The sequence below is a fragment of the Notolabrus celidotus genome, chromosome 1, assembly GCF_009762535.1.
Source record: "Notolabrus celidotus isolate fNotCel1 chromosome 1, fNotCel1.pri, whole genome shotgun sequence".
Lineage (NCBI taxonomy): Eukaryota > Metazoa > Chordata > Actinopteri > Labriformes > Labridae > Notolabrus > Notolabrus celidotus.
In genome coordinates this window covers 31571226-31589145 of record NC_048272.1, presented here as the reverse complement: position 1 = coordinate 31589145, position 17920 = coordinate 31571226, and the positions used below count along the sequence as shown (strand labels likewise).

At 39.2% G+C, this 17920-nt stretch overlaps 2 protein-coding genes across 3 annotated transcripts in view; both read right to left on the bottom strand.

Annotated features, from left to right (window-relative positions):
- The window catches only part of LOC117816306 (serine/threonine-protein kinase 4-like), a 53165-nt gene extending 51501 nt beyond the window's left edge, over nt 1–1664 (bottom strand). The window contains exon 1 of the mRNA XM_034688891.1: nt 1197–1664. Coding sequence (XP_034544782.1) covers nt 1197–1240 — 44 coding nt within the window. The 5' untranslated portion in view covers nt 1241–1664. The remainder of the gene's footprint in view (nt 1–1196) is intronic.
- A 5158-nt stretch (nt 1665–6822) lies between these two features.
- LOC117817923 (cytochrome c oxidase subunit 6C-1) lies at nt 6823–17012 on the bottom strand. Of its 2 annotated transcripts, none has more exons than XM_034691807.1 (4): nt 16920–17012; nt 7547–7661; nt 7030–7199; nt 6823–6938 (listed from the first exon to the last, which is right to left on the bottom strand). In XM_034691807.1, exons 2-3 carry the CDS (start codon nt 7649–7651, stop codon nt 7074–7076), a joined length of 231 nt encoding a protein of 76 aa, XP_034547698.1. In that variant the 5' UTR covers nt 7652–7661; nt 16920–17012; the 3' UTR covers nt 6823–6938; nt 7030–7073. The 2 variants fall into 2 exon arrangements, with proteins under 2 accessions (XP_034547698.1, XP_034546924.1); XM_034691033.1 differs by having other exon boundaries at nt 7067–7199.
- Between the last annotated feature and the right edge of the window lie 908 nt (nt 17013–17920).

The following is a 17920-nucleotide window of genomic DNA, read 5'->3' as shown; positions in this document are numbered from 1 at the left end:
GAAGCCAGTTGTCGGTGGCAGCCATATTGGTAATGCTGAGCTCATCCAAACCTAGTGTGAGGTAAAGAGGCGGAGTTTGAGCCTCCTCGCCAACAGCTACAGTGTACCCACGTGTCAGTCAAGTCAGTCATGTCCTTAAATGGGCAAAACTCATAATCTTAATATCTTCTGAACTGTTGCGTTATAAAAAAAACAGTGTGTGCCGATGGAGAAATTAGCTATTCAGACTAAACTCATTTTTTGTACCAGGCTGTAAAGATGTTTATTATTGCTGAAAAGATCCTCTTTTTTGAATAGGTGTTGTTTCCCGTGTTTCTGCAGTCAGCCTCAAGTTGACGCTTAATGAACTGCAGTTTTTAACACTTCCACATAGGCTTCATATTTTAAGACCGGAGGTTGCCGCTTGGTGACCAGCTGAAAACCAAGAGGAGAATCTGGCCGACGTTAGGCTGCTCACACGACCATCAATACAACAAATGAAACATTATTTGAAGAATAGAGCACTAATGTCAATGTTTCTTGTATTTTTTTTACATTCATCTGTGACCTCTTTGTATTTAAACATGACTTAGACCACCTCTACTTAGTAGATCTAGTTAAACCTACACACAGATTACAGCAGCTAAACCCAGATTTACACACAGATTTAGGGCTTTAGACTGGATCAGCTGGCTTTGATAGAGACAAAGCGCAACACAGGAAGACAACAGATGCACAATGTTGACTCAATAAGAGATGGACTCATGTAATCCTGTGCTGTACTTTAATACAGGATTACACAACCACATTAGATCCATAGTGGTCTGGAGTCATGTTAACTGTACTTTCATAATGCTAGTTCTTGACATGTTATTGGGCTTCTTTTGCTTTGATAAGAGTAATATATAAATAAATTACTGTTGTTATTCTTACTATTATTATTCCAATGAAAGAGCAGCAGGGCTCATGCAGAATGTAGAAAAGTTGTCTGAATAGTTCCTGTTAAATTCAAGTATCAGTGCAGATAAAACCAGCTTTAAAGACGTGTTGTTTTCATACACTTCTTTAAGAGTCAGTTCTGTGAGAAATGTTGTTTACTGAGGAGCTACCATGTTGTTGTTGGACTTGTTTTTTAGCCGGCTAACTTCACCCAAACACCAGACAGATACAATCAATGAGGATGTCTCACATCTTCACCTTCTTCATCTGTAGCTTACCTGCGAGGGTGATTCCTCATCTGCACTTTGTCCTTGTTCTCCATGATGTCCTCCTCCTTGAAACCCTCCCAGTCCTCCCAGCCGTGTTCTGTGAAACTTGACCGCGCTTGTCAGCGTTTCAAAGAGCTCACTCCAAACTAAAAACCGACTCAGAGCACCGTGAGCTCCGAGCTAATAGGCCAGCAGCAGCAGCAGCAGCTAGCGGGGGGAGCTAGCTGCGGTTCAGTCACAGCAGCGTCCGTCACTGCAGAACAGACCGTCCGGTTATCATTTACAGAAACAAGGTTTAAAATGTGAACAAACTTCTCCCAGCTGACGTTCATCCACCGCTGGGATCATCCTCCTCCCGTGTCTCGACAACTTTGGACTTGTTTGATAAACCGCCTGGCAGTGTCTGACATCAGGCTGTAAAACCAGGAAGAGTGAAGAGAGAGAGAGAGCAGGAAGGCGGGCCGAACAAAGGATGCAGTACCGCTGATCAGCAGCAGGGGGCGCTGCTTACATCCAATATAACGCTTATGTGGAGGAGAGACATACAAGTTATATACAGTGGTGGACAAAGTACACAGCTTCATTACTTAAGTCAAAGTATAGATCCTCCTGGTCAAATATTACTCCAATACAAGTGAAAGTTGCTCTGTCAGATTATTACTTGAGTTAAAGTACTGAAGTACTCCCTTTTAAAAATACTTAAAGGCACTATGAGGAGTTTTTCACCAGCTGAGAAACAGACTGAAACCAACACTGATGCCTCTGTATGACCTTCAAAAGCAAACAAAACCATAAACAGCAACACTGATACCTTCTCTGTTGTCATTTGTAATGCCTTAAACCACTCTGAGGGGGTAGGTGTCAGACCACATGATTGACATTTGGCTTTAGAAACACCCTTTTTCATGGCAAATAATCACATTGAGTAATAAATCTGACTGTTAAATGATAGCTGGGTGAGGTTTTTGTTGAAAACACTATTTTTGCATGTACAGAACAAGAGATAAGAGGTATCACTTCATCCACAATGGGGCGCCAGCATTGATATAAATCAAAAGTTCCTCACAGAAGCTTTAAGTATTCAAAGTACTTCTTAAAAAATCTCAAAACGTTGTATTTTCACAAAACATGAATGCAGTCAAGAATACATAGAAGTACATTCTGTTACATTATGTTTATCTAGAAACCATTACTTGAAATCTCTAAAAGACTATACCATGGAATAAAAACAGCAACTAAGTTACTCCAAGCACAGACACTGTAGTTTGAAATGTTCATCTGGAATGAAACAAATGTTACGTAGCTGAAGAGCTCAACACGCTTTCTCAGGTTGGACAGTGAATGTTTGTATGTTTGGGCAGAGTGGGAAACAGGATGAACATTTCTACGACACATATTCTTTATTTCAAAAACCTCTAACACGGGCTGAAGATATGGCCATGGGTGCTCAGGTAGAGAATTATAGCCATTATTACCACCTGTAAATGAACTGCCTGATCTGAGTGAAACGTGCTCTGTGTTTGCTCCACGTTCAACTGTGGAGACGCACGATATACAGGTATGGCTAAACAACCAAACTGAGCTACACAAACCGTTTACTGTCTTTGGGATCAGATTTCAGAAAAGAGAAGCAAATTCATGAGCTGACTTCAAAGCAAAAATAGTGAGTAACTAGAGCATTGATAGAAATATAGTGGAGTAAAAAGTACAATAATTGTCTTCTGAATGTAATGGAGTAAAAGTAATACGTTTCCTCAAAAAATAATACTCAAGGAAATTACAGATACTCAAAACAAATACTTAAGTACAGTACTCAAGTAAATTTACTTTGTTACTTTCCACTACTGCAAATGAATCAATCATTCAATCAATCTAGCTTTATTTATATAGCACCTTTAATACAAACCAAATGCAACCCAAAGTGCATTACAGAGATTGAAAACCAGAAAGAAGCAGAAATAAAATAATGGCAAGACATATTATTAAAACACAGAAATGGATTTTAACATAGAGACTAATGCACACCGACAACAATAAAATATGTGTAATTAAAATAAGTAAAAGCATCCATTAATATTAAAGCTGCTGTTGGTAGTCACAGAGTAAACATCTGTTCAGAGAGAGGGACTACGGATGTCAACACTATTGCTCCCAACCAGATTTCCTCTTAGCCCCCAACACATATCGGCGTGTGCAGTCATGATAGTGCCGGACTCATAACCAATGGAGATTAGCTATGATTGGTCCGAATAATAACAATGCTTGATACAAAGTCATTGGACAACGCAGAGATTTCGCAATAGTCTCAAATTACTTCACTTACCGATGAGTACTGATGGGTATTATGACCTTTTCTCCACACCCAGCAGAAAAAAAGCAATGTTTTTTACACCATTCCTACCAACATCAGCTTTAAGAATATGAATAGTTGAAATAAATAAATAAAAAAAGGGTAAGGATAAAAGTTTAAAATAAAATCAAGGCTAAAAATATTGATAAAACTGAGTAGATAAATATAAAAACAAATAGTTACAATTTATAAAATAATATTACAAAATCAATATCTATATAAAAGTAAAAAGTAAATTAATAAAATTGTTGAACCCTACATTAAAGCCAGATTGAATAAATATGAATAAATAATGAAAGACGGCAAATTAATCCAAAGTTAAAAAAGGCTAAATCAATGAAAAATATTTTACACATTTTGATTCATTCATGTTTCTATCCTATTTCCTTTAATACAGCCTAAAATGTTGATAAAAATAGAATTTGATGGTTTAAAAATAATTTTAAAACCTATATTGTAATGAAAATAACTGAACTCATTTTTATTTATATAGCACATTTCATACATTCATGCATGCAGCCCATAGTGCTTCACAAAACAGAGACAGAAGACATCAACAATAGATAAAATGAAACAAACAAGACTATAAGAAGATAGAGGAATGTGAATAAAAATAAAATGAAATAAATTAAAATAAAATCAATCAATTTAATTTATAAAATCAAATAAGTAGCAGAGAAATAAAATAAAAATAAAAATAGCACAAAGACAACATATGAAACGTTGAAATTGACTGTTTTATGGAAACTTGATGCTCATTTTAAATTTGATGCCAGCAACACGTGTCACAAATGTTGAGACAGGGACACCAAACAATGAAAAGTTGTGTGATGCAAAAAATATAAATACCTGCATGCTGATCTCCAAATGTATTAAGTTAATTTGCAACATATTAGTAACATCAGAATCAGAATAAGAAATACTGTGTTTATCCAGGGAGTAGAATTGAGTCGTTACAGTTGCTCTAATACACAATAAAGTAAGAATATCAGAGTATTATTAGAAAGAAGGAATAAAATAAGAAGTAAATACTAAAAAATGATAATAAGTACAGAGGAGCAGAATAGTTTGGAATCATTTATGTACAAAGGGCTGAGAACAAAAAGTGATCTGAATGTGATATAATAATAATAATAATAATAATAATAATAATAATAACAACAAAAACAACAACAACAACAACAACAACAACAATAATAATAATAATAATAATAATAATAATAATAATAATGATAATAATGATAATTGACAGGACTTATATTAGCTTTTCTGGGTAGTCAAAGACGCTTTACATAAAGTGCAAAAAAAAAAAGAAGATAAATAAAACAAAACACAGACAGGTGGGGAGGGAGTAGAGATTGTGTTGTATGCTTTTTTGAACAGGAAGGTCTTGAGGGGGTTTTAAAATGAGATGAGTGAGTCAGAGTTGAGGATGTTTGGAGGGAGGGGGTTCCAGAGAGTTGGGGCAGCGATGGCAAAGGCTCTGTCCCCCAAGGTGGGGTGCTTGGTCTTGGTGATAGGGGACAGGAGATTGGCATCTGATGATATGAGGCGGCAAGATGGGGAATGGCGTTTAAGGAGGTCGGTCAGGTATCAGGGGGTAAGGTCATATATACAACGATGTTAAAGGCGGTAAGGATATTGCACAGAGTTATGTACAGTGTGATCAGTTGTTGACAGGGATGATTTCCTGTGGCGTTCATGAATGGGTAAAAAGCACAGTTCATCACTAAATTATGTAGGTTAAAACTGAACCATGCAAAGAGGAAACCGTATATAACCATGATCCAGAAACACCGGAGACTTCTGTGGACCTGGGCTGTCCTGTGGTCCAAGAAAAAGGGAATTCTGCATTTTTTGGGGATCTTGCACGACAAAAAATGTATCAGTTTTCCTTGTGAGACACAACTACTTACTTCAGACCTGCAATCCCTGTGTGACAGTACCTTTAGCTAACAAATAGAAAATTTGACACTCTTTTTGGAAATCATGGGCGCTGTGTCCTCTGCTTTTAAGAGGAGAGGGACCACTCGGCTTGTTATCAGCTCACAGGTCAAAGCAAGCGTCTGTGATTAGCAGGGAAGACTAGCGAACCCCAGTGGATTAACAGCTTGGTACTTAAATAAAAAGAAACTGATGTAATCCTTTTTTTTTTTTTTTTTTTTAAGTTATATTTTTGGCCTTTTTGCCTTTATTTGATACGACAGCTGAAGAGAGACAGGAAGTATGGGGAGTAGAGTGGGGGAAGACATGCAGGAAATGGTCAACCAGCCGGGAATCGAACCGGTGACCCCTGCGACGAGGACTGTAGCCTCTGTATGTGAGGTGCTTAGACAACTAGGCCACCAGCGCCCAGAAACTGATGTAATCTTAAATATATTTTATAAAAATGTGAAGATTTTGCAAAATACAGAACAAAGATTGCAAGATAACATGTACTACTTTGTGTATTAAATAATGTTTGTAATCACCTCTCTTTCTTTCTCTACATTGCACATCTTTTAGTTAGAACATAACAACTGAGCAGTTCAGAGGGGTAACTGTCAGGCTGAGAGGTCTTGGCTGATTACAGGGCATTAAAGCAGGTGAGACTCACCTGGGACTTCCACCAGATCCATGTCTGGTCCAGCTCCGCGTTCTCTCATTTGTCAACACCCACTGGTTGCGTTTTCAGAACTCAGCACGGAGCAGGAGTGCCGGACAGCTGGAGTCAAGTGACCAAGGGTTTCCCGCTGTAATTACTGAATCAAGGATTCGCCTCCTCTCCTCATTCATGTTATCTTTATGGTCCTCTGAAAACCTCTGACCTGTTGACTCCAGGCCTGGCTCCGCTCAGCATGACAGTTTGTTGTTGTAGTTAAGTGAAATACGACCTGGTGATAACACAGTGTTTTATTCTGAAAATTAACCAGATGTTTTCATTTTGTTTTGGTGCCCGACTTCCTGTCCTGCTCCTTCTGCTTTGTTGAGATTGGTGCGTCGTGCTCCTGCATCTGGCAAAAATAGAAGTCTTGCGTTTCTGATTTGGAGAGCTCTGACCTGCTGGATCAGAGATGCAGCCGGAACGCAACAGAGCGGATCCAGTGGAAGTTAACACTAGAATATAAACCCGGTGCTGTGACAGATCGGAGACAGACCAGACACAGATCCGGTGGAATTTGGCCGTCACAGCTCTAGTGAAACCAGGTACTTGATGACCGTGCAGAATCAACAAGTAGAACACAAGAGATCTTTAGGGTGATCAGATAACACATTGATACCTTAAGAAACACACAACACTGAGAATAACATTAATAGAATATTTTATTTAGAGGAACAAAACAGCATAGTGATGTGAAGTACATCCAGGGGGCGAGAGGGAGTTTCATCCTCAGAGCAGGAATGAATCATAAGAAGAAGAGCTAGAGGAGGAGACAAAAAGAAACAGATTCAGTCGGGGCTTTTGGTTCAACTTCAGTCCGTCTACACTGTATCCTGCATATGAGGTGTTACCGTCTGGTAATGAAAGCCCATTGATGTAAAGACTCACTGCTGGTTTACTCCCCAGACGGCCGCACGCTCTCGAAGATGCCAGCATCCCTCATGGTGTTGAACTCTTTGACAGAGTCGTACTGCTTGTAGAAGTCAGCGTAGGCCTGTTTCCTGGGCTCTGTCACTCCGTACTGAGGAGGAGAGAGAGATAGAAGCCAATCAGACTCAAACCATGTTCGATAGATGTTGGTAAATAATAAAAAGAAGAAAAATTTTTTTTTTTTTGCTGCCGTAGACATCCTGCTGCTGTGGACGTTCCAAACTCCAGCGGCAACATCTACTACTACCACTATCCATCTCATCACTATTGCAGGGATAATTGAAGGATATATGTGCTCATAAAATATTGTGTTTGGATGCCTGAAGGACTCATACCACAGTCTCTATTAATGAACAAAAACAAAACTACAGACTGACGGTGTCTTTTTTTATCACAGCAGTGAGGGTGAAGTCATGCGCCGGTGTGTCCTCCTCTCACCTTGAAAGCCACCGCAGATATGAGGGACAGAGTGAAAGCAATGGGCAGGTGAAACCTCAGACGCTTCCCCAGGAGCCCCCTCATCACAGGCTTTGGCAGAGACATGGTGGATAACCTGCAGAGGGAGAAGACTACATGTTACACCTGAGGAGATCTGTGTGATGTCAAGATGCTACAAGATACTGTGCGACTGAGATACTTCCTGTAATATGTTATTGTGCACAGAGGAGGAGGAGAGCTACTAATAGTGTTATTGATCCAGGGCTGTTCAGGCTGGCACAGGGATGCTACACTGACCACTGACCACTTAATGTGGTTAGCAAACAGCTTTAAGACGCTCTATACAGCAACCATCTGGTAGAATAAGCAGGCATCGGTGAAAACGTCGAGAAATTGCCGCAGGCCTCTGCACATAGCTGACGTGTACCTCCTCCAAAATGTAACTACGCATAGAATCGACGTGGACCGCAAGCCTTGTGATTGGTCCGCTCAGCGACTGGGTCGACGCAGAAGTATTTGTATTATGTAATCATGTTCATGTCTTCTTGCTCGATCCTCCTCCAGCGCTCAGCTGTTTACAGGGCTTTACATCAACTCTCCTCACTGTCATCATGAGAGGAGTGAAATCTGTTTCCTGTCACTGCGCTCCTGCTGCTCTCAGTGAATACTTTCCATTTAAACAGTTTGATGTTCAGCTGAGGATTGTTAACGTGCTCCCACTGATAAAAAAAAAAATCAGACCATGAGGGAGATGTTTTTTAGGTGCCCAGAAACACTTTGATCAGAGTGTTTAAAGCTCAGATTTGTAAACTTAAATTGTAAAATTAACTCCAGTAGATACAGATATATCTGTGAGAGTTCTTTGTGTGATATATCACTCATGCCCCTTTAAATACACAGAACATGGTTTACTCCTTTAAGGTTTCAAATCTGAGTAACAAACAGAAACACCAGTTTATCCTGTCAGGTGATTCATTTTGGATTAAAGAGATCTTTCATTTCAATCCAGACCTCTCTGAGACAATGTGACCCAAACTGTATCATACACATGACTCCAGTCTGAGGTTGTTTCCTACAGAGAATGTGATAACAGGAGATGTAACTACTTTGACATGGTAGGAGTGACAGTGGTGTAGATGTCAGCATACAACTCCCTTTAGATACATAAATCTTCATATTACAGGAGAAAACATCATAAATGCACATTCATATTTTTGGTCATCATAGATATCTCTCTAACGATCTTCTTAATATCATGTTATAACAATCTGATACAACAACAGAGTCCTCAACAAGGATGGGATCTTTTATTTTTGTTGACACTATTATTGAGCCTCCTTAGATCTGAGTCCTTCTCAAGTCCTTGCTGTTATTGGTCAGAAAGACAAGGGGACACGAAGTTTGGCATTTCTCTAAAGTTTCCAAACAGAAGGAAAGCTTGCATCCTTCAATAAACTCAGCTGATGTGACAGGAACCCCTTCAACACGACATAAAACTAGAAACAGTACGGGTGATGATGTTTGATCTACCCTTCACCTAACGTCATTTTACAGACGCAACCTTGAACGCATCATAACTTATGTCACCTTGTTTAGTTCGCTCACTAGTTTTTAACCTGCTGATTTCAACCTGTGTTTCAACACTGAGTTAGTCATTATAACTAACAGGACTAGCTACAAAGTTTGGATGTGATCACCACGCTGCTTTGAGCTGGGCGATACTGAAAAAGCTGTTATCACAACAAAATGTTTCTTATCACGATAAATGTAAAATCATTATTTCATTTAGTTCAAAGGCCAATTTCTATTTCTTAGTGAAAGTTGAAGAAGCCAGACGGTGTATTCACTTTTTTACCTCCTTGGTATCGGTGTCCTATTTTTTCTGGTCATTTTAACTTCTTGGTGTAAATGTTTCATCAGCCTGTTTTTTAATGTATGCTGTCTGACACCTTGTAACTCTGGATTTGAAAGATGCACTTTAAATGGATAAAATGTATACATGGATGGGATGTCAACAATTAATTGAGTATTGATTAATTGATTGTTAAGAACTTACTCAAACACAATTTTCTGTTGCGTCCGGTGTGTTATACGTGTCTGGTGTGTATATGTGTGGGTTGATGTGCACCATTGTTGTGAGGCTGGGTGGGTGTTTATTGTGTATGATCTCTTCCTGCTCTTGAGGAGTGCAGACGCTTTTTTGCTTGCTCTTGCTTATGCTTGCATTCTTTTCATTTTAACTCTTTTTTCTTCGCTGAGAGACTACAAGCAGTCACTCCAGGATACTTAGAAACCACTGGGACTATAATTTACTGTCGACAAAGTAAACAACTGCCTTATCTCGACATTTTATCGAAACTGCAAACGTGGCCTACTGATCGGCAAAAGCCTGTTAGCAGCTAAGCTAACTGGAACCAAAATGCCTCCTTTCACTGTGGACGATTTTCAGAAGATCCTTCAGAAAATTGCTGTGCTGGAAACAAAGATGCATCGGATAGAAGTGAATGTGGAAGTGAATGGACTATGCGGGAATGACACCACTCTTCCATGGGGTCAGAGCAGCAGACATGTACCTGCTAACACACGGCTAGTTAGCCCAAACAATGACACTCCAAAACAGGAGGACTGTGCAGTTGGGACCAGCTGGAACACTCTTGGCGCTAGGCCTAAAGATAAAACGTTTCCCACGGACATGAGAGAACGGATAACAGGCAGAGCCAAGCGCCCTGAGATTTCTGATGCGACTGGCTGGCCTGCACTCTCATCCAGAAGGAGTGCCGCCTCAACCCCCCTACCAAGGAGGAAACAGCCATGGACAGCAGTAAAAACTACTAGTAAGAGCAAACCTGTAGAAGAAACAAAGATACATTTAGAGAACAGATTTGCACCACTTTCACAAGATCCTGACTCTCCATCCCAGGACCTGAGAAACCCTGTGTCCTCGAAGACCAAGGGAAGGTACGAGACCAAATCTATAAGCAAAAGGCCGCAGAGGGAGCTGACGACTGGGCCTGAAACACTGATCGTGGGCGATGGTGTCGTGAAAGAGGTCAGTAGCCTCTGTGGCAAGAGAAACACCAAAGTCCTCTGCTTCACCAACGATTCGGTCTCTGACATTTCAGACAAAATTCTGGACATTGTTGCTGACCACACAACGGTGAAATCACTCATTCTTCACACTGGGGCCTTGGATGTTGTGAAGCAACAATCTGAGGTATTGAAACAAGATTTTACTGATCTGCTGCGCAAAGTCAGATCTGTTGATACTGTGGTGTTTATCAGTGGCCCTCTACCGACTGTCCGAAGAGGGGACGAGAGATTCAGCAGGCTGTTGATTTTGAACAAATGGCTCAAAGCTACATGTGCTGCTCAATCAGTGAACTTTATTGACAATTTTAATATTTTCTGGGAACGCAGACACCTTTTTAAGGCAGATGGATTTTGCCTCAACAAGTCAGGAGTAAGATTGTTCACTTCCAACCTATTTTACTCTGTGTATCACACACCAGCTTCCCTGGCCAAGGACAAGAGACAAGACAAAACAAAACAGAAGATAAGACCACATTCTGGAGGAAAACGACTGAGATCGCTGAGCCAGGAGGAGTCTTCATCGCCGCCACCTTCACCCCCCCAAGAGGAGCGTCCTCCAGTGCCGCCAACTTCAACCCCCCAACGAGAGGAGCGTCCTAGATTGCGGCCATCTTCACCCCCCCAACAAGAGGAGTGGCCTCCACTGCGGCCATCTTCCACCCCCCAACAAGAGGAGTGGCCTCCACTGCGGCCATCTTCACCCCCCAACAAGAGGAGTGGCCTCCACTGCGGCCATCTTCCACCCCCCAACAAGAGGAGTGGCCTCCACTCCCAACAGGAGGAGATTTCTATTCTTCACCACCCCAAACACCAGCCAACTCCCCGCCCTCTCCAGTCACTCTCTCTCCCTCCTCCCCCCTCCTGGATTTTACGGATGAGATGAAAAAGCTTGTCAATGTTGGAATCAAGCTTACACCCCGTCCAAATCCCATATTCTCTCCCCTAAATCTACCCCATCGCCCAGCCCCCAGCCCACCACCGTGCCCGAAACCACCATCACAGAAACTTCACAAAGCCCCTTCACCTCCTCAGAATCATCATCATCATAACAATTCTAACTGATATGGGCCGGGTCCAGGCTTCAAAGCTGATATCATTAATGTTTTCAACCAGGAAAAGCCGGGGCCCTGTGGAATTCAGGTAGCCTCCTCAATTCCTCTGTTGGCAGGAAATAGAAAAAGGGTAAATCTGCTAAGAAACAGAAGATACTCGACTAAATCTGCCAACTTATTAAATTTAGCTCCACTTCCTCGTCAGCCACAAACAGCTGTAAAAAATAACACAACTGGTTTTAACTCACTAAACTTAGCTTTATTAAATATCAGGTCTCTGGGAGGCAAATCTTTTTTAATAAATGATTTTATTATTAAACACAATCTTAATTTTATGTTTTTAACAGAGACTTGGTTAGACCAAGATAACAGTGCAGCTGTACACATTGAATCATGCCCTCCAAACTTCTCTTTTGTGAGTGAGACTAGAACGCATAAAAAAGGAGGAGGTGTTAGTATAATTTTTAATGAGTTATTCAAATGCAAGCAGGTGTTTTATGGAAATTTCACTTCTTTTGAATATGTGGCTCTTCAGTTAAATACATCCTCTCGGTCTATATTTCTTAATATTTACAGACCACCTAAATACTGTACTGATTTCTTTGATAACCTTGTTGAACTACTGTCTCTTATCTGCACTGACTTTGATTCTGTTTTAATTGTTGGTGATTTTAACATCCATGTTGACAAACCTGAGGACAGAGTGACTGAAGAACTGTGTTATGTCCTTGACAACTTTGGACTCACTCAGCATGTGACGCAGCCCACACACAACAGGGGCCACATCCTAGACTTGGTTATCTCCAAGGGTCTAAACATTTCCAAGGTTCTGGTATCTGATGTTGCTCTCTCTGATCACTGCTGTGTTTTCTTTGAAAGTGATTTATCTGTGAACACTAATGTTCAAACTGAGGTTATCTCAAAACGTTACATTACTGAAAGTACCAGTGATATATTTATTCAGGCTTTCTCTTCCATAACCCCCCTCTCTAGGTTCTCTGCAAATGAACTTGTAGAAGATTTCACTTTAAAAATTACAAACATTATTGATTCCATTGCACCAACTAAATTAAAAGTGGTCTCCAATAAGAAAAAATCGCCTTGGAGGAATACCATGCAGGTCAAACATGAAAAAAAGGAATGTCGAAAAGCTGAGCGCAGGTGGCGTAAAACAAAGCTTCAGGTTCATTATGACATTTATAAAGAAAGACTTCACATGTTTAATCTAGAACTGAAAAAGTCAAGGCAGACCTTCTTCTCAGACATTATCTCCAAAAACAAAGATAATGCACGCGCCCTGTTTGCTACAGTCGACAGGCTAACAAACCCCCCTGTGCCAGTGGCCTCTGAACACTTATCTACCAAGGCCTGCAATGAATTTGCATTCTTCTTCACTGCCAAAATTCAGAAAATCAGACAAGCAGTCAGCACTACTGTACGAGGTACTGGGAATGTGTTATCTGTGTGTCCACCAAAAAACAACTCAATCACTATGACACAATTTAATCCAATAAATTACAAAAACCTACAAGATATAATACAGCATTTGAAATCCTCATCCTGCTGCCTTGACATTCTACCATCACCATTTTTCAAAAAGGTTTCAGACTGCATGACCTCGGATCTGCTTCAAATTGTCAACATGTCTCTTCTTACAGGTGTCTTCCCCCAGGCCATGAAAACAGCAGTAATTAAACCCCTCCTGAAGAAGAACAATTTAGATGCATCAGAAATGAACAACTATAGGCCGATATCAAACCTCCCTTTTTTAAGTAAAATTATTGAAAAAGCTGTTTTCAACAACTGAACAATTATCTAATGATAAATGACTGTTTTGATGTCTTCCAATCAGGATTCCGATCACATCACAGCACAGAGACCGCTCTAGTCAAGGTCCTCAATGATATTCATTTAAACACAGACAACGGCAAAATCTCAGTTTTGGTATCACTTGATCTCAGTGCTGCTTTTGACACAGTTGACCACAAGATACTACTGGACAGACTTGAAAACTGGGTGGGAATCTCTGGTGCAGTACTAAATTGGCTTAAGTCCTATTTAAATGACCGGGACTATTTTGTGTCTATAGGTAAATACACATCTGAGCGGATGAAAATCGTATGTGGAGTACCTCAAGGATCCATTCTGGGGCCTCTACTATTCAACATCTACATGCTCCCCTTAGGTCAGATAATAAGAAACAACCAAATAAAATACCATAGCTATGCAGATGACACACACATTTACATCACCATATCACCAGGGGATTATAGTCCCATACAAACACTGAGTAAATGCATTGAACAAATCAATGACTGGATGAGCCAGAACTTTCTTCAGTTAAACAAAGAAAAAACTGAAATGATTGTTTTTGGAGCCAAGGAAGAAAGGTTAAAGGTTACTGCTCAGCTCCAATCTGCACAGATGAAATGTTCAAACCAAGCCAGAAACCTTGGTGTAGTCATAGACTCAGACCTTAATTTCAGCAGCCACATTAAGACAATTACAAAGTCCGCCTACTATCATCTTAAGAATATATCAAGGATTAAAGGACTTATGTCTCAGCAGGATGCAGAAAAACTTGTCCATGCATTTATCTTTAGCAGACTAGACTACTGTAACGGGGTCTTTACAGGACTCCCTAAAAAGTCCATCAGACGACTGCAGCTCATACAGAATGCTGCTGCTCGAGTCCTAACAAGGACCAAAAAAGTAGACCACATTACTCCAGTTCTTAGATCTCTACACTGGCTTCCTGTCTGTCAGAGAATAGACTTTAAAATCCTGCTGATGGTTTATAAAGCACTGAATGGTTTAGGCCCAAAATACATTGCTGATCTGCTACTACTTTATGAACCACCTCGACCTCTGAGGTCATCAGGTACTGGTCTGCTTTCAGTTCCTAGAGTCAGAACGAAACATGGTGAAGCAGCGTTTAGTCATTATGCACCACATATCTGGAACACACTCCCTGAAAGCTGTAGGTCTGCTCAAACTCTCACCTCTTTTAAATCAAAGATTAAGACTTTTTTATTTACCTCTGCCTTCCTATCTTAGATTATTTTAACCCACTTTAAATTAAAATTTTAATGTAATTTTTAATATATTTCTAATTTTCCTTTTCTTTTCTGTTTTATCATATTTGTCATTTTAATTATGTTCTTTTATGCTTGTCTGAATGTCTCCAATGCTTTTAATGTGTTAATGTAAAGCACATTGAGTTGCCCTCGTGTATGAAATGCGCTATACAAATAAAGCTGCCTTGCCTTGCCTTGCCTTGCCTATGTTTTATGTATGTATTCTTGTACAGGCAGTGACAACAAATGTCCTTATTAAGGACAAATAAAGATCTATCTATCTATCTATCTATCTATCTATCTATCTATCTATCTATCTATCTATCTCACGTGGAAAAAACACAAGGTGTGCTGCCGGACAGATTAGGACCGGCTGACACCTGACCACGTTCACATGTTTATTTTTCCCAATAAGAACGAGTAAACAGAAAAACTGGACACTGAGTCTAAAATATGTTCCTGTTCAGTTCTCTCGTTGAAGTCTGAGCCTTCACTTTTATGACTATATGTCCACAGAGATTATGACCCTACTCCACACGTTGATATTCAGCGTGTTGAACGTTTTGAACACCTCAATACGATCCGTAACTATTCAATACTGTCAGATATAAACATTGTGTTGTGAAGGAAAATTTTATTCAGGGGAAAACACACATATGGCATTATTTTTGACATGAAAATGTTTACGTTTTTTTAATGATTAATCGTTAATTGATCGTTTAACATTTCCAAAGATCAATCATGGAAAATATGTAAAATTTTGCATCCCTAGTATACATAATAAATATACTCTCTTATATTGCATGTTGATATTCATTACAACTGCTGTTATTCTTACATTGGACTTTTTTTTTTTACTATTTGCTATCTCTTTATACAAACATATCTATATCTATATATATCTATATCTATATATATATATATTTATTACATATTGCACCTCAACTGTCCCACAGTGCACGTTATATGATCTTTTTATATCACCTGGAGGGACCCTGACGCCATCTGTCATAAACAAACCATATCAAACTGTGACTCCTGCACATGTCCAACTGCCTTTATAATAATAATAACCATTTCTTACATGTGTAACATTTGTATGTTTCTTTAATTTCTATTTTTATGTCATTCAATTTTATTTGTACTCTTTTTTTTCTACACTTATTCTTGTATTATCACCTGCTACCATGTCAGTGCTGCTGCAACAACCGAATTCCCCCCTGAGATCAATGCAGGATTATCTTATCTTATCATTACATTATTATTATTAGTATTATTATTAGTAGTAGTAGTATTAGTAGTAGGGACGGGTAAGCGAGGTAAAGCTGACTCATGTTTAGAGATGTGGGGTTGTATACAGCAGAAAAATTAAAATTAAATAGCAGACACATTCTCAGACTGAGATAATAGGACACTTTACTTCACTAACCTCTACGTAAAACCTGTTATATTTCTGAAACACTTCATTTCATACCTCCTACTTTGTTTTAAGTTAGCTGAATGTGTAAATAAGTTTCTTGTGAGTTTGAAAATGATCGATAATGTCCTGTATGATCAGCTGATTGCAGGCAGGTCGCCATTAAACACCGCTGCCAAGTCAGGTCAGCACAACACCGAGGATATCCTGTGACCTCTTCATGTCATCAGCCCTACACCTCCAGAAATGTGCTCTTTATTACACTAGCTTATTATAACATTGATATAAATATTATCTGACCTCTTTAAGAAGACACTAAGAGGATTACCAGGAAGGAGAATCAGTGTAGATGACAGTTTAGGTTAAAGAAGCACAATGTCATCAACACAATCACGATAAAAGGCTTTATCTAGTTGAGTTAGAGTGACTTATTGTGACCTTTAAGTAACATTACTACTCAAAGATATTAGCGAAATAACTCAATGATGTTTTCAGAGCATGTAGTTTGTTTTTTCATCTCTAATGAAAATATAAGCTTCAGGTTAGCATCGAGCTAACGTCTGATAGCGGCAGCATGAGAGGTTAACACAGCTAACTGCTAATACATGAGAGGAAAGAGGGATCTTTAAATCTAGTGGTGAAACATTGCAGCGTCGCTGAGCATCTAAAACTCCATTTGATATATAAATTCAATCCAAAACATAGCTTTAAATGGTTTAGTCATAACTGATACTCACAGTTTGGACTCACGACCTTCACAGAAACCGCTTACACTGTTCTGCTGAGTTGATCTACCGGAAGTGATTCTACCGAAGCCGCGGAGGGACAAACTATACAGTGTCACGGAAAAGCGGAGTCAGGGCAAATAAGGTCAAGGGAAAAGAAGACAAGTAAACATATTCATCTGTTTAGTATGAAACAATATTTATTTAGCTTTCCTACATACATAGACACTTTAGAACATGGCGGTTTAAGGAATATTCTTACTAAAGGATTCTAGTTAGACAATTTACTATACAGTCCGTCAGGGACATGCCTTGAGTTTTGTTTTTGTTTTTTTTTACTATATTTATGAAGTTTTGAGCTTAAACAACATATAAACATAAACACACACATACCGACATACCGATCTTGTACAGACAATACTCCACATTAATACCACCCACCCCACCTGACCAAGAGCACACCCTAATTGAGGAAGTGAGGTCGGCTCTGAAACAGTACCTGCTTTTAAATCGCTCTTAAAAACTTACTTTTATAGAAAGGCATTTTTAGAAAAAATTAGCTGATTTTGATATTTGTTTTGTTTTTAATTTGTTTTTAATTTGTTTTATTCTGTTTCCAGTTTTACTGTTTTAGTGGCTCAATTGTTTTATTCACTGTAATTTCAGCACAACCACACTGTATTTTTCACGCACTTTTAACAGCTCAGGTCTTACACCTAATGTTTTTCCTTGCTTTTAATGCCATTTTAATCTCCCTGTCTATTTGTACCCTTGGTGTGAAGCACTTTGTAACTGTGTTTTGAAAGGTGCTATATGCATAAATGTACTATTATATTATATTAAATACAGAGCAATGAAGGAGATTCAGGAAGAGGAATGAACAGAATAAACAAAATGACAAGCCAACAGATGGTGATAAGAAATAATAAAATAAACTTTTAAAAAAGGAGAGATAATCTGACATTAAGTGAAATATAGAAATTGACATCTATTGATGAATCACAAGTAAGACA

Excerpts from the sequence above, each read along its gene's own strand:
- LOC117817923 (XM_034691807.1), bottom strand. The coding sequence starts at position 7,651 with ATGTCTCTGCCAAAGCCTGTGATGAGGGGGCTCCTGGGGAAGCGTCTG. Across the intron at positions 7,200-7,546 it reads TATCTGCGGTGGCTTTCAAG|TACGGAGTGACAGAGCCCAG; the intron begins GTGAGAGGAGGA and ends TCTCCTCCTCAG.